The 16,726-nt window shown below is 38.6% G+C and overlaps 1 protein-coding gene and 2 pseudogenes across 1 annotated transcript; all 3 read right to left on the minus strand.

Annotated features, from left to right (window-relative positions):
• Positions 1–207: 207 nt before the first annotated feature.
• LOC102468954 (heterogeneous nuclear ribonucleoprotein C pseudogene) lies at positions 208–1,093 on the minus strand (annotated as a pseudogene).
• Positions 1,094–4,841: 3,748 nt separating this feature from the next.
• LOC102493055 (olfactory receptor 2A2-like) lies at positions 4,842–5,770 on the minus strand (annotated as a pseudogene).
• Positions 5,771–12,487: 6,717 nt separating this feature from the next.
• Positions 12,488–13,420, minus strand: LOC102469374 (olfactory receptor 2A14). Its single transcript, XM_006159605.1, has one exon. It carries the CDS (start codon positions 13,418–13,420, stop codon positions 12,488–12,490), a length of 933 nt encoding a protein of 310 aa, XP_006159667.1.
• Positions 13,421–16,726: the final 3,306 nt, after the last annotated feature.

A 16,726-nucleotide genomic window follows, 5' to 3' on the forward strand; every position in this document is an offset into this window, starting at 1 on the left:
AGAGGTATCAAAATTAAAAGCAAAATTACAGGGTAAGACTTAACAAAACTACTAGGAGCATCAAAAGAAGTGAAATGGGCCCAGGTGCAGGGCAGTAGGAATTAATGGACATGGGAAGGACAAAGATGGGGAGAACAGTGAGCATGTGCTGAAGATACTAGGGAGAGGATCTGGTGAAAAATTTTATTTTAGACGAGAGCCTAGGTAAAGAAATAATGGGTAAGATTTCTAAACCCCACTTTGTGCTTAAGAGTCATCCTTGCCATTGCCGCTATCTCTGTCATCCTCTCCTTCCTCAGCCTCTTTTTCATCATCTTTGATCAACTCCAGCTGGTCATCCCCTGGATCTTCATTATCATCATCATCCAGTAGGTCCCCCTCCTCAGCAGAGTCATCTGCACCCCCCTCAGACTCCATCTTCACATTAGTCTCATCTTTCTTCTGGGAGCTGCTGCTCTGCTCCTCTTCTGACTTATCATTCTTCACCTCTACTGTTTGTTTGCTCTGTTCCTTTTCGATTTTTTCCAAGTTTTCCGGAAGAGAATCCACTTTTTGTTTTATCTGGGTCAACTCCTTCTTAATGGCCTGAATGTCATCTCCTTTCAACTTTCCAGACTTGGATGACGATCCTCATTGTCCCCTCTTAGAATTGAAGCTTTTGCCCCTTCGTGAAGTGTTCCCAGATACATGCTGGCGTTTCGAGGGCACTACAGCACGAGCAATAGGAGGTGGCGGTGGAACACGTGCTGGGTAACTGTACATCCTGTCATAATAATGAGCAACCCACAATTTTGCCATACTTCGAGAAGATTGCTTCCACATCAGACTTCTTGACCACAAGAGTGCTGAGATTCCCAATGAATACACGGGAATTCATGGAGCGAGGATCTGTCTTGTTGGTAACATTGCTGGCCATTGCAATTGATGGTAAGATTCCTCACAAAGCCAAAAAGTGTAGCTGAAGATCAAAAAAATCTCACAAGAAGGTGAGGGAAAAGAGATTCGATTCTGAATCTCTCGCTCCCAAGTTCTAGGCAAAGAAACCGACTGCAGCTGGAGGTAGGAAATGCGGCCACAACTGCTCCGTCTCCAACTCTTCACAAAATTCCAGCTGTCTTTTGACTTTCAACATTTTCTGCAGAGAAATGTTTTGATAATATTAGTCTGCTGAGAAATATTTTGATAATATTAGTAGGGATCCCTTGCACACAATGTGCCAACTCTCCAGATGCTTTCAAGATTCTGCTTTTGCCTTTCAACAGTTTTTCTACAATGTGTCTGTGTGGATTTCGGGGGTGATGGGAGGCTGTTATACTTCCTGTTTGCACATATTCTGCAAGAAGCATGAATTTGTATGTTCCTATTTTTCACCAAATTAGGAAGATCTTGTAAATTATTTCTCCAAATAATCTATCTTTCCCATGTTTGAGGTAAGAGGTACTGACAGACAGCCATACAGGGAGTCATTCTGCTGAGCCCCATGGAAGCCAAGTGTGTGTGAAGGATGATAAATTGGTTTCGTGAACAAACAGATCTGTTTAAGACCGACTTCTCCCAAGAAGTTCTTCTGAAACAAAGTTAATTGGACTGAACTAAAAATCTCAGAGCATTTGGCCTGTGATGGAAAGTCACACTGGAAGCCCTTTATCTGATTTCCTGATGATTGCATGTCCTATCCTGGGTGCCCTAACATTGTAAACTCTCTCTCTTTTTTTTTTTTTTTTTTTTTTTTAGTTTATTCATTTATTCTTCTATAAAAAGGAGAGAGGGAGAGAGAGAGAAAGAGAGAGAGAGTAGAGTTAGGCATCCTGAACAGGTTCTTTACTCTGCAATCCAGCCTCAGCCAGTCAGGATCATAGACATGTGTGCATGCACCTGACTTCACAAGGTGAACTTTGGCTGAAAATCCAGGACCTTCCTATATGGGCTCAGAACTATGAAGTGTTGTATAACTGCTGCACTGCTTTGGCTGGACAACATTGCATACTCTGATTGCAACGGGAGGGACCAGATGAAAGCTCTGGGATTGTACTTCTAAGTGTATATCATAACACTAGATACCTAGAAGATATTTCAGGTCAGCTTCAATTTATTGGCCACAGTTACTCTGTGTTTAAATTAATGTCCCAGGCAAGAAAAAAAAAAGTCATACAGAAACAAAAGTAGAGAAAGATTCATGCAGAGACATAGTTCTCTAAAGTAACCAGGAGAAGAATGGTTTGGATAGTGATTGGAGCTCATGGCTATATTAACTCCTCCATGCAGACCTAATCATGCTTCTTGGGGTAATTTTAATCATATTCTTGAACTACTGTTGATCCAGAGAAACTATGTGTTTCTTGACACGTCCCTCAAAATCTGGTCTATTCAAGTTTGTGATGAAGTAGATTGTTTCTGCTTAGGACTTGAATCTGCAATTTAGGAGTCTGACTCCAGACTCAAATCTGGTGTGATCTCTCAGCCTGACTGTATTTACAAAGACTTACCTGGCAGGCCTCGGGGGGAAAAGCTGCACTTCCCATATAAAACTTGGTGCAGAGTCAACGTATTTTAGTTTTTCAAAGGAAGATACAGTCAAGATTAGACTTCCTTGGCTAGTCATGCTGGTATATTACATTCCTAGCCCAGATGTCTCTATTTGGAGTCCTTTTTATTTGAGTGGCTTTCCAGAGGCATTCCTTGTGTACCTCTGCCTTGATCTTACTTTTCTGTGGGAGGAGGGGGAGAACCTTAATGACACCTTTCTCCAATCTGGTTTAGTATTCAGTATTTTTCCACTTCTAGTCTTCCCATTCTTCCTCTTCTCAACCCTCTGTACTTCCTTGTCATAAAATACTATGACCTTTTGTTCAGGGCTCCTTCAGCAATGAGAGTTCCTACATCTGCAGTGTGGGAGCTGAACTTACTCTGGTTTAATCTCTTACTATATTATCACATAAATGGTTAAAAGCTTGATTTTTGTTTTCATTTTGACTTTTTGTTCTGACTACCAAGACATTTGGTGTGATCTTTCAGCCTGACTGTATTTACAAAGACTTACCTGGCAGGTCTCGAGGGGAAAAGCTGCACTTCCCATGTAAAACTCTGTTGTCTCCAGCTTAGCTCAGCTGTTGACAAAATAGGGTTGGGTTTGAGTAATGAACTTTTATCCTGTTGGCCCAGCTGCAGTGGAGTAGGTAGTAAGATGCCTGTACATCATGCTGGAGCCATGTGTGAAGGCCTGGGGTTCAGATCCTGAGAGTCCTGAGTATGCCAGTGTATCCATTCTCAGAAATCTCATGATCCTGACTGGCTAGAAATCTGTCAGGAATATCATGGCATGGCAAGACTTGTTAAAGGTCTCTCACTTTCCTGAAATAAATAAAACTAAAACTAAACTTTTATATTCTGCAATCTCACTGAATTTTACTAATTCTAACTGATGTTTGCAAATTCCATAGGATTTACCATATACAAACATTCAGGTTTTACTCACAACTTTCCAATCTAGATTCCTTTTATTTCTTTTTCTTGTTTCATTGACCAGCATAAAATCAATGCTGCATATTTGCAGCAAGATACTAAATCCTTGATCATGTTTCTTATCTTATAGTGAAAGCATCCCATCTGTAATAATTAATTATGATCTTAGAAGAAGTGTTCTCTTCTGCTCATTATCATATTGAATAACTTCCCTTATGTTTCTAGTTTGATGAGTATATGTGTTTATCATGAAAAACTGTTGGAATTGTAAGATGCCTTTATTATACGTAATGTGATGGACTTTTGATTCATTATTTTATTAATAAATTCTGTTAAATTGACAGTTCTGAATATTAAAAGAAACTTGCCTTAAAATAAATCTCCCTTGGCCAAGATATTTAATCCTTTTAATGCTTACTGGATTTGTTTTGCCGGTATTTGCTGAGAAATTTTGCATCTATCTTCATGAGGAATTTTTCTGTCATGTGTTTGGTTTTGGTATCAAATGATACTATCCTCATAAAACAAGCTGGAAAATATTTCATTGTATCCAATTTTTTGAGAGAATTTGTGAAGAAAGAGTAATGACTCTTCTTTTTAAAATTTAGTATCACTGCAACTGTGTGATCAAAATGTTTTAACTAATTCAACTGCTTACACTAAATCTATTTGCATTATCTGTTTTCTTTATTCTTTTTTTCTTTTTGTAAGATGGCAGAAAGTGTTTTTCTAGAGAATTTTCCTATTATCTAAGCTCCTAATTGTTTTGCACACAGTTGTTTACAGTATTCCTTTAAAATCCTTTCATAACTATAAATTTGAGAATGAAGTTGGGTTATATCCCTAATGTTAGTCATTTGAGTTTTCTCTGTTTCTTTTATTGGACATTCTAAGTACTTTGTCAATTGTATTGATCTCAAAGAACTAACTTTGCTTTCATTGATTTTATGTTATTTCTTTTTTATTTTTAAAATATCCATTTAATATAAATTATTTCTGTTCTTCTGCTTTATGGGGTTTAGTATGCATTTCTTTCCAACTGGGTCATTTGAAATAAACTGCCAAGAAATTTATGTAAATATTGTCAAAAATAGCTTTCCCATCTCTTCCACTCTTTAAATGGAAATCAGTCTGGGAACTGAATGCGTACTCAATAAATAGACTTCAGTGGGAGAGGGGTAATGGGGAGTATTCTAAGTTAGAATAATACATTATTTTTCATAGTAATTTTGAAATTAGAAATAACTCTTTAGGGCTAGAATTTGAAAAATTATCATTTTAACATCAAATATCTAATTAGAAATTTTTTCTGAGTTTTTACTTCAGCAAACCACAGGTTTTAAAAGGCAAGTCTGCCCAACCAATCTTCTATCTAGCCCTCACATGGATCTTATCTTCTGCAATGATCTGTAAAATGTACTCTTCACCAAAGCATTCCTCAGGCTATAGATGAAAGGGTTCAGCATAGAGTTCAAGAGACTGTGAAACAGGGAAAGCATTTTCTCCTTCTCTATTCGTTCATTAGATTCTGGGACCATATAAACCACCATATAAACCAAAGAAGAATCTCAACACACAGAGGTGGGAGGAACAGGTGGAAAAAGCTTTCATGCGGTCCTCCTTGGACTGAATCTTTAGGATGGCCCAGAGGATGTGAAATGTACGAGATGAGCAGTAGGCAAAGGGACCCAACTAAGATAAAAACACCAATAGCAAAACTGACCACTTGGTTGATCCAAGTGTCAGCACAGGCCAACCTGGGGACAGACAGAAGGTCACAGAAGACGTGATTTACTATGAGATCCACAGAAACCAACCTTAGAAGGAGAACTGCATGTATCAAAACCAGAAGAAATCCACATGACCAGGAAGTGACAGCCAAGACCACACACGATCTCCAGCTCATGACTGACAGTGTTCTGGAAGGGTGACATATTGCTACATACCTGTCATAGGACGTTACCACCAGAATCAGGCACTCCATGAGAGAAAAAGCCAAATGCGCGAAGGTCTGCATTATGCATGAAACAAAGGAAATGGTCCTTTTGTGGTTCACTGGGTTTGACAGCATCTTGGGGACACTGTTGGAAGCATAGGACTTGTCAATGACAGCCAGGTGTGAGAGGAAGAAGTACATGGGGGTGTGCAGTCTGGGGTCCAGAGAGATGAGCCCAAAGACGATGCCCTTTGCCAGCAGACTGAAGACACATAGCAGGGAGAAGACCCAGAAGAGGAGCACTTCCTTCTCTGCACTGAGCTGGAATCCCGCCAGTATGAAATCTGTGACCCATGATTGGTTGTTCTGCATTCCTTAACTACAGTCTGTCAAGGAGTGAAGTTTATGATACAAAGGAGAATCAAGGAAAACCAGGGTTAGTCTCTCAAAGCAAGTTCAGAGAAAGGTTCTGTGTTTTTTCTCATTTGACACCTTCCTGAATTCTCAAGATTTGTTGCCTTTCTGTTTTTAAATATTTATTATTAAATAAATTTAAACTTGAAAAAAAATGTAAAGACTTAAACTAATTGCTCTCATATGCTTTCATGTAGACTCAGCAAAGGTTACTTTTTTCTTATCTTAGTGTCTATATATATACTCTTTGTTTATTTATTATTTAATGTTATTGTCTGATATCTCATTTACATTTTATTATTGTACATCTTTATAGCATACAATATAGTTTCTCAAAGCATATATGCAGTGCATGTCAATCTAATTAAAGATATTACCATGTGCACCACCGTCAACTGATAACTTCATACTTTTTTCTACATTTTTTTTCTGCCACAAGGCATGTGCAATTGCTGGAGAGAGACAGAAACAGTTAGAGGGATAGTGAGAAATAACCCCCCTGGGAGGATGGCCTTATCACAATCCCTTCTCCATTTTCTTCCTAGGATTTTGGGCACACATGAACTTGTGCCAGGGATGAGTTTCAAACCACCAGGTCCAGGACTTCAATTGTAGTCTTTCATGTGGGAGTCCAGCATTTTAGCCACCATTTCACCTGCTGGCCCCAACTTTCTATTCTCGTGTCTGTTAAATGTTCTTTTGTTGTTGTTGTTTTTTCTGAGTCCGTCCCACCCACCCTCTACTAATCACCACATTCCTATACAGTCTCTGATATCTACAGTTGTCCTTTCTACTATTCTATCTTTACTGCATTCATTTTTTAAAGCCATTTTGATTAAAGTGTAGGCATCATGCCTTTTTTTCCTAAAGTCTTAAGTTTTTTGGTTTTTGGTTTTTTTTTTTTCTTGGAGAGGTTTTTTTCGCTATAGGGCGCGTGCACTCACCAGGCAGACAGAGAGGGACATAGAGACAGAAAGCGAGAAATCACCCCCCAGAGGGGATGGTCACGCTGCAGTCCCTTCTCCTCCATTCTCCTCTCGGGATCTTGGGCATGCACGCACATGCGCCCGGCGTGAGTTTTAAGCCACCAGGTCCGGGACGCGAACCGCGGTCAACTACGTGGGAGTCCAGTGACAGCCATTAAACTAACTGTTGGTTCCCCTAAAGTCTTAAGTTTTAAACTAAGGTAAGAAACATTCACTAGCCTAACAATAGTGCAATGATATAAATCAAGAAATTAAATATTTTCTCTAATGTGTAGTGTTTTTCTTTCTCCTCCATTCATCCAGGACATAATCCAAGTTTGTTTGTTTTTTTTCATTCGACATTCTGGTACATTTTGAATATAAAGCAATTCATTCATAGATTGTCCCTCAGAATGGAAGTGTATAATGTTCCTCATGTTTTGACTCAAATAATCTACTTTCTACAGAAAATGTAAGTGTCCTTCTTGGTGCATGATATTAAACTGTCCTATTGATGAAGTTAATTTGGGTCATATTGTTAGTATGGCATTTCCCAAATATCTCCATTATATAATTATTAATTTCCCTAATCCATTTCTTTTTTTTTTTTTTTGAGAGGTTTTTTTGCTATAGGGCATGTGCGCTCGCCAGACAGAGAGAGAGATAGAGACAGAAAGTGAGAAATCACCCCCCCAGGGTGGATGGTCACGCCGCAATCCCTTCTCCTCCATTCTCCTCTTGGGATCCTGGGCACACACTCACACGCGCCCGGCATGAGTTCTAAGCCACCAGGTCCGGGACGCGAACCACAGTCGACCACGTGGGAGTCCAGCAACATACCCGCTATGCTAACTGCTGGTTCCCCCTAATCCATTTCTGAGGAATTCATTAAAATTATTATGTATCTTCTTCCTCATAAAGGAACTAGTCAGTCCTTCCTTTCAATCACTCGTCTAAGCATCCATTGACTGCAGAATGACCATTCTCATTTGGGAGGTGCTTTCTCACTCTAATGAGTACAGTCATCCTCTGATAATTTAGAAGAAAAAAAATCTATTTAATAGAAAGCGTATAAAGATAATCTAGGGAATTAGGATACACTCATAAGGGTAGGCCCATTACATGTAAGTTTAGTCAATAATAATTGAAAGCTTTATGTACTCATTATGAAGACATGATTAATCCTCAAGATAAAATAAATAATAAAGTATGGATACAAAATGTTACTTATTTTAAGGGAGATCTGCCTTTCCACCAGATAATGATTGATATGTTTGGTACTTTTTTATGTCTCTTATAATAACCAATACAGTTATAAACATAACAGATACTAAGAAAATGTTTATGAATGGGATGAATGACATTTCCAGTCAATTATATATTCAGTTATTCATAACAATGTGTATAGAAAATATATTAAAATATAATATGCATTATATAGAGATATTACATAGAGGTATATATTTTATGTTTTATATAGAGATACATATTAGAGATAGATACAAAATTTTTCTTATCTATTGATCAAAATATGGTTCCTACTTCCAAAAAAATTGTCAGTTATAATTTGAAAATCTGAAATTTAAATTTTAAAAACTATGCTTTTGGACCAGCAGGTGGTTTGGTGGTTAAGGTGCTAGACTCTCACATATCTGACTGCAGTTTGAATCTCAACCCTGGTGGCTTGCTTTCTCACTCTCTCTCTCTCTTATTAGTTAAAAAATAAATAACAATAAACAATACAATTAAATAAGTAAATAAATATATATTTTTTTAAAATCTCTGGTTTCAAAGAATAAATTTGAGTAAGCATAATGAGATGAACTATATTATAATCTACATATAAGACAACATACTTGATATATCTTGTAGTGGATTGAATGGTGACCCCCAAAAGATATATCTTTATTCTAATCCACAGTACCTGAGAATTTTGCCTTATTTGGAAAGAGGATCTTCACAGATGTTATTAACTTGTGGCTCCTGAAATGAGACTATCTTCAATTCTATGGGTTGGTCCTAACTTAAGTAAGTATCTTTGTAAGAATAAAGAAGTTTTGAAATAAACAGAAGGTACACTTAAGTGAAAGTGATATGAGATGAAACCTAAAGAACTGTGACCAGAACCAAGAACGTTGACACTCACCAACAGTTGGAAGAGGCAAAGGAAATATTTTCCCCTTGAGGCTTCTGAGGAAGCATGATTCTACTAGATTTCAGAATTTTAGATTAGAAAACTGTGAAAGAACAAATTTCTATTATTTTAAGCTATCACATTTATATAATTTGTGACACCAGCTGCAGACAATGAGTACAGTATTATGTCTGCTTTAAATGGATGCACAATAGAAAAATAGATTTTTGACAATCTATTTCATATAGATATAAACTAGCCTAAGACTAGGCTTGAAGTTATGTGTGTGCAATTTATGAACTTTTGCAAAGTACGAGCCTAAGGGAAAGATCAGTTATGTGGACATTTGTTTTCTTTTTATTTTAATTTGCTCTATAGAGAAAGGAAGAATGAAAAAGCACTCCCCTTTTCCCCCAGAAAGATGGTCACATCCCAATCTGTTCTCTTCTCGGGATTTTGGGCATGCAGGCTCACATGCCTAGTTTGTTTGTTTGTTTGTTTGTTTTTTAGCTTCCTGGTCTGGGACTCATGCAGTAGGCCATATGGGATCCATCTGCTACCACCATGCCACCAGCTGACCCATGGGCAGTGTTTGTTTATTTATTTTTTAACGATGGCTCAGTGAAGATCACAGATTCTTTAATTTCCATAAATATATTGCATTTGAAGAAGATTCTATATAAATGAGCACTGAATTGTTATTACTGTAATAAAAAAATCTATCTACTGGGTGCCAAATGGAGAGAGTAACATTAGTATAGCAAAATCTTACTTGGACAATAGACATAATAATCAATGTCCAAAGCACACTTAACTTCTATTAAAGATAACAATGTTTTTGAAGATAAGCCAATCTATTGCTACCTAATAGGAACATTTGTTGTTTATTGACCTTTTAGTCTAGTTATTTTTGTGTCTAGGTTAGTAAATATTTTAACCTTCATTATAATTTCCATTTAGATATTAAAAATAGATATTAAAGTGAAATTGAAATTGAGATTAAAATTCTTAAGTAGCTATTACCCCAGAATAGAGGAAAAAATATCACAGTAGTTATTATTTTTTCTTCCAATATAGTGAATAAAACAATAGCAACTCAAAAAACAGAGGTTTATTATAATCAGTATAAGCAATTTCCATCCAGGTAGTCCTGTAAAGTCCTCTATTAATTTGGCTATTTCAGAAGCTTGTTCATAGGAAACACCTGGATATGGGCTCTCCTTCCTAGAGCCCCGTCCCATTGAGATGGTAGTGCTGACTCTAACCATCACTGTCAGGTCAGGTGCGGGGGTAATGATGGGAGTGATGCTGAGAGAATCCTTGACACTCAGGACACACACAGTAAAGCAGCAAAAGCTTCAGGACCGTGGTGAGGGACAAATTGGTGTTTCTTCTGACTACCTGAGATGTGCACTGATTCAAGAGGGAAGATCACTCAGGAATGTCATCCTTCTGGTATGGCCATGATGATTCCTGCTAGCTTCCTGTCCTGTTTCTACAACCAGTATTGAAAACCACCTCCCTCTGATTTTTATGAATCTTTCTTTTAAAAGGTGATGTTAACGGTAGATTTTTCCTTCAGGAAACACTTTGACCTAGAATATAACCTACAGAAATGAGAGAAAGTATCTCTAACATGGGTATCAATTTCTCTTCCTTCTGGCGGCCTTCATAAGCTTAATCCCAGATATACGGGAAGATGCACTGGATTTGCTGAAACCTCTTCATTGAACCCCAGAAGCATAGCTTTTATTTCAGAATCAGATGATTAAAAATATTCTGGAGATTCTATTGAGGATTCAAATTCCCGGAAGGATCATAAAATGTCTTGCTAAGGAATGAAAAGTGGTGAGTAAAGTTAGATCTTAGAATCTTCTCTAGAAAGGACAGCAAAGATGGTGTCCAGCTGTCTTACTCAGAACTTAGCCCGCAGCAGTAGATGGCTGGGGTTGGGGGAAGGGCAGATGAGACATGCTGAGGTTTTTCATGCAGGAGGAGAAATTCCGATGTCCTGGCACTCCTGGAGATAGCCTCTGCCTGGGAGCTGGCTGGAGAGGGAACCCTGTGGCCTTGGGAGCAGCTGCCCGGAATAGAACTTCTTGCTGAATAGAGAGATAGAAGGAAAGAAACTGGTCATGATTCAAATCTCATAGATTTGCTGTCTTTAAAGAATTTAATAGATGTCCTAAATTAAATGTGTATTTGCTCCATATGCTTAGGGTCATTTCCAGAGACTTCAAATGACTGTTTTAAAATAAATTTCACCAGTTTCACTGAGGCATATGTCTAAAGAGCTTCTCATGCTGTTGTGCTAGAGTAGGATTCCCCATAAATGCTTTTTAATTGTTATTTATTTTTTAATTTCCTGAGGCGTTTGTGCTCACCAGACAGTAACAAAGGGACAGAGAGGGAGGGAGAAAGCAACCTCCAAAGGGGTGAGGTCATGCTGCAATTGCGTCTCTCTTTTTTTTTTTTTTGGAGAGATTTTCACTGTAGGGCGCGTGCACTCGCCAGACAGACAGAGAGAGACATAGAGACAGAAAGCGAGAAATCAACCCCCAGGGGGGATGGTCACGCCGCAATCCCTTCTCCTCCATTCTCCTCTCAGGATCTTGGGCACGCACGCACATGCGCCTGGCGTGAGTTTTAAGCCACCGGGTCCGGGACACGAACCGCAGTCGACTACGTGGGAGTCCAGCGACATAGCCATCACGCTAACTGCTGGTTCCCGCGTCTCTCTTTTACACTGCCCCTTCTTACCATTGTCAGTACTGCATCAGATTAACCCGTGCACCTGCAATGTGTGCATGTGTGTGTGAGTGTTTGAACTTTTTATACACAAAATGAATAATCCAAATCAACCCACGAGTGCCATTGTCCTGTCCCAGTCTTAGCAACATTCTACCAAAAAGCTGCTGCATATCCTTTAAAGAAACAATATCTAAAAAGCAAAGGAAGGCTGAGGACAAAATTTATTAAATTTAAAATATTCACATTAAAATAACATTTTGAACATTTTGGGGGGTTTACAAGAGTATCACATAGTGGCTCGGATTTATAACTTCGTGCTGACTGATGGTGGAAAGCATCATTTTATATGTTTATCACCCACTTGCATTGATTCTAGTAGTGTCTATTCATGCGCTTTGTTCATTTTATAAATATTGATTTTTATTTTTTTTTATTGTTGCTATGGAGTAGCTCTTTAAATATACTAAGTCCCATTTCTGGATCCACGTGGCTTGAATATCATCAGTTGGTTAGTGGCTTGCATTTCATGTCTCCTAATACAGACTGGTGAGTAGAGTGGTTCACTTGGAAGATGTCCAATATTAACCAATTTTTCGAATACCATGTCTATTGCTTTGCGCATCTTCTCTGTGAATCTATGCCTAGCCAAGATCGTAAAGGCATTCATTTATTTGGTTCCCAAAGGTTCTTCATGCTTTATGTTATATCTGTAGGTCTATGGTATTCTTTTATGAGGCAGCATTTATTCTAACAAAAGGAAAAAAATGCCAACTATCATATTTCACAAGGAGCAGTGCCCTCACTCTCTGGGCCCAGTAAAGTCTCTCACATCATCCTGTCCTTGCACAACACCCTCTTCAAGGCACCTTTGACCTCTGCATTTCTCAGGCTGTAGATCAGGGGGTTCAGCATAGGATTGAAAAGGCTGTAAAACAGAGAAAGGATCTTCTGCTGCTCCTCAGGGTGGCGGGATTTGGGAGCCATGTACATGACAATGGCACTGCCAAAGAACAGCCCCACCACGCAGAGGTGGGAGGAGCAGGTGGAGAAGGCCTTCCTGCGACCCTCCCCTGACTGGATCCTCAGGATGGCAGCCAGGATGCGTGAGTAGGAGACCAGCACCAGGCACAGAGGCCCCACCAAGATAAACACACAGGCTGCAAAGATGACAACCTGGTTAAGCCTAGTGTCAGCACAGGCCAGCTTGAGGACTGACAGGATTTCACAGAAGAAATGGTTGATTTTGTGGGGTCCACAAAAGGGCAGTCTGAGGAGGAGAACCAAGTGGACTAGGGCCAAGAGAAAACTGAACACCCAGGAAGTGGCGGTCAGTGCTACGCACGCTCTCCAGCTCACAATGAGCATGTAATGCAAGGGGTGGCAGATGGCCACGTATCGATCGTAGGACATTACCACCAAAATTAGGCACTCCATGTGAGCAAACGCCAAATACAGGAATGTCTGCATTAGGCATGGAACAAAGGAGATGATTCTTTTCTGGCTCACAAGATTTGCCAGCATCTTGGGCACGTTGTTGGAAGCATATGACATATCAACAAGGGCCAGCTGTGAGAGGAAGAAGTACATGGGGGTGTGCAGTCTCAAGTCCAGGCAGATGAGCCCCAGGATGACCCCGTTCCCCAGGAGGGTGAAAACATAGAACAGAGAGAAGAGCCCAAAGAGGAAATACTCTAGGGCTGCATCCACTTGGAACCCCAGCAGGGTGACTTTTGGGATCCACGTCTGGTTACTTTCCATGTCCTGTGGCAGAAGAAGATGAGACCTGGTCTCTGGAAGTTCAGAGCTGGGAGCAATCAAAGATGTAAAATTGATATGGAATGCGACAGAGTGGCATTTAGAAATGCATTTATTTGGATGGATTTCCTAGAATTTATATTTTAACATATTGGAAAATTTGTGTGCTCATAAAATGAGAGTTAAAAATCCCACTGTATCAATTAAATAATAAAAAGATATAAATAATGATATGTATATCTTATATACAATTATGAAATATAAGGTAATATAATCTATGATAAAATACCCTAAATATGAGGCTACACATACACAGACACACACGTGTGTTTTGGAGAATTCAGGTAATCTTCCTTCCATGGTACAAGTCTCCATGATTAATATATATAAAGAGATGACTTAAACAAAAAATTACACTTAGAGGGGACGTTATTTCCTTGGCTTGTTTGCCTTCTTGTTTCAAGACACGACGTGACCAGTGCCCTCTGTTCTCTACGTGCTGGCTCACTTATCCACTTACCTTCTCACATGATTTCAACCTGCTTGTTCACATAAAATCCCTTCTAAATAAACTCAATTTTATAGTTTCTTTGAAGCATTCTAATACTCATTTCTACTATTTCACCAATGCTTTTTGGTTTCATTTTGGTTTTCCATTTGGAGTGTTTGCAATTTTATATTGGACATTATATTTACTTCTGTCTCCACACCTGATAGAATAGGTTGGTAAAAAAGTAATCGTGGTTTTGCATTGTTGAAATTGGCCACTTTGTTCTGGATACATTCTTAACTGTGGTTAATGTTATACATAATGTGAATTTCTTGCTTTAAGATTTTTTTTGCTAATAACTTGTTACTTATTATTTATTTTATATGTATTTTAGAGTATAGAAATAATATAGACAAAAAGCAATTTAAGTGACTTTCTGATTCAAGTTCAAAATGAGTCATAAAGCAGTGGAGACAACTCACAACAACAACAATTTGGCCCAGAAACTGCTAACAAATATACAGTGCAGTGGTGGTTCAAGAAGTTTTGAAAGGTAGTCAAGAGACGTGAAAATGAGCAGTGTAGTGGCCAGCCATCGGAAGTTAAAAACGACCAGTTGAGAGCAATCATTGAAGCTCATCTTCTTACAACTAAACGAGAAATTGCCAATTGAAATATTGGAGGACATAAAAGCAGTGGAAATAGTTTGCAATGATAAAACAGTGTGGAAAGGGGTAGGAGAAAAGAGTAAGGAGAAGGATAGCAAGAGAACAAATAGAGAGGCATGACATTAGTGGGATTCAGATATGGTTTATTACCTGTTGATGATGTGTAAAGTATTCTCAATTGGACAGGTCTGAGAAGTATTTCATGTTGGGTAAAGTCTTTCTACAAGCAAAATGACAGATGGTGACTGAATGTTTAAAAAAATCATTGGAATAATAATAATAATGATAAGGAAAAAAATGAAAAGCTATTGGATGATGATGATGGGGATTTTAATGTCTTTGTATTGACTGATATGAATGGCATTCCTTCTGGAAAAAGAAATGTAATACACTGTAAAGTGTGATTCACTGTAATATAAACAAGATTATGATAATCAGATGGTGACTGAATGTTTAAAAAAATCATTGGAATAATAATAATAATGATAAGGAAAAAAATGAAAAGCTATTGGATGATGATGATGGGGATTTTAATGTCTTTGTATTGACTGATATGAATGGCATTCCTTCTGGAAAAAGAAATGTAATACACTGTAAAGTGTGATTCACTGTAATATAAACAAGATTATGATAATAATAATAAAAAAAGAAATTGCCAAAGAACTCAGTGATAACCACTCTATGGTGATTTGGCATTTGAAGCAAATTGGAAAGGTGAGAAACCCCAATAAGTGGCTGTCTCATAAGTTGCCTCAAGGAACCAGCAGTTAGTGTAATGGCTATGTCACTGGACTCCCACGTAGTCAACCGCGGGTCAAGTCTCAGACCCAGTGGTTTAAACTCACACCAGGCGCATATGTGTGTGTGCCCAAGATCCTGAGAGGAGAATGGAGGAGAAGGAATTGTGGCATGGCCATCCCCCCTGGGGGGGTGATTTCTCATTTTCTGTCTCTCTGTCTCTCTCTCTGTCTTTCTGGTGAGTGCACGCGCCCTATAGCAAAAACTTCTGAAAAAAAAAAAAAGTTGACTCAAAATAAAAAAATTATCATTTTGAACTTTCTTCTCTTATTCTATGCAACAATGAACCATTTCTTGATTGGCCTATGACATGCAATCGAAGGTGGATTTTATATGATAACCAGAAATGACCAGCTGAGTGTTTAAATGAAGAAGCTCCAAAGCACTTTCCAGAGCCAAACTTTCACCAAAAAAAGGTTATGGTCACAGTTTGGTGGGATCTGATCCACTAAAGTTTTCTGAATCCCAGCAAAACCATTACATCTGAGAAGAATGCTCAGTAGATCAATGAAATGCACCAAAAATAGCAACCTCTGCATTGAACACATTGGTGTACAGAGTTTTGTCTCATCAGTCATATGCACTGATCTCTTGCTAAACAACTACTACTTTTTCAAGCATCTCGACAACCGTTTGCAGGGAATATGCTTCCACATTGTTGGGTGTGAAAATAATCATGATGGAAAGAAACAGGGTAAACTAATAGAGTCACTGGATGTGAGGAGATGCATTGGATGAATGATCAGGAAAGGTCCTCATAAAGAGCAGATATGGGAATGGGTCCTAAATGATGAAAAGAGTCAACTCTGTACAGAGAAAAAGAGGCATGTCCCTGATGCAGGGCACAGTGAAGGAACAGTGAAGGCAGAGCCCTTGGGCAGGAAGGGCTTGGTAAGTTCTGGGAGGAGAAAGAAATCTAATGTGCATGAACTACAGGAAGCAATGAGGTTGTATATATTCATTTCAACCTTGCATATATTTTTAAAAACTTGAATTGACATAAAAGTGCATCAGTAGTAGGAGATGGATTAAATTTATTTGGCTACTTGAATAGCACAAACTATTGTGCAGCATTAGAAAGGATATGATAGATTTTTACATGGTGAAACTTAGAATGATCCACATGTAGTCAATGCATACTTTTATATGATGATCTCATTCACATTTTAAAATATAATTACACTGGTCTAGCCACTGCGGCAGGCATTGCTAAGTTGTTGTGCTCCATGGTCTGAAACCATGTGAGAAGCCCAGGATCCATTCCTAGTACAACCTAAATGTTGGGTGCAGTGGTATGGACCTATAATCTCAGTGATTCAGAAGCTGAGGTTGGAGGATCATGAGCTTGAGTTT

The sequence above is a fragment of the Tupaia chinensis genome, unplaced genomic scaffold, assembly GCF_000334495.1.
Source record: "Tupaia chinensis unplaced genomic scaffold, TupChi_1.0 Scaffold000637_1, whole genome shotgun sequence".
Lineage (NCBI taxonomy): Eukaryota > Metazoa > Chordata > Mammalia > Scandentia > Tupaiidae > Tupaia > Tupaia belangeri.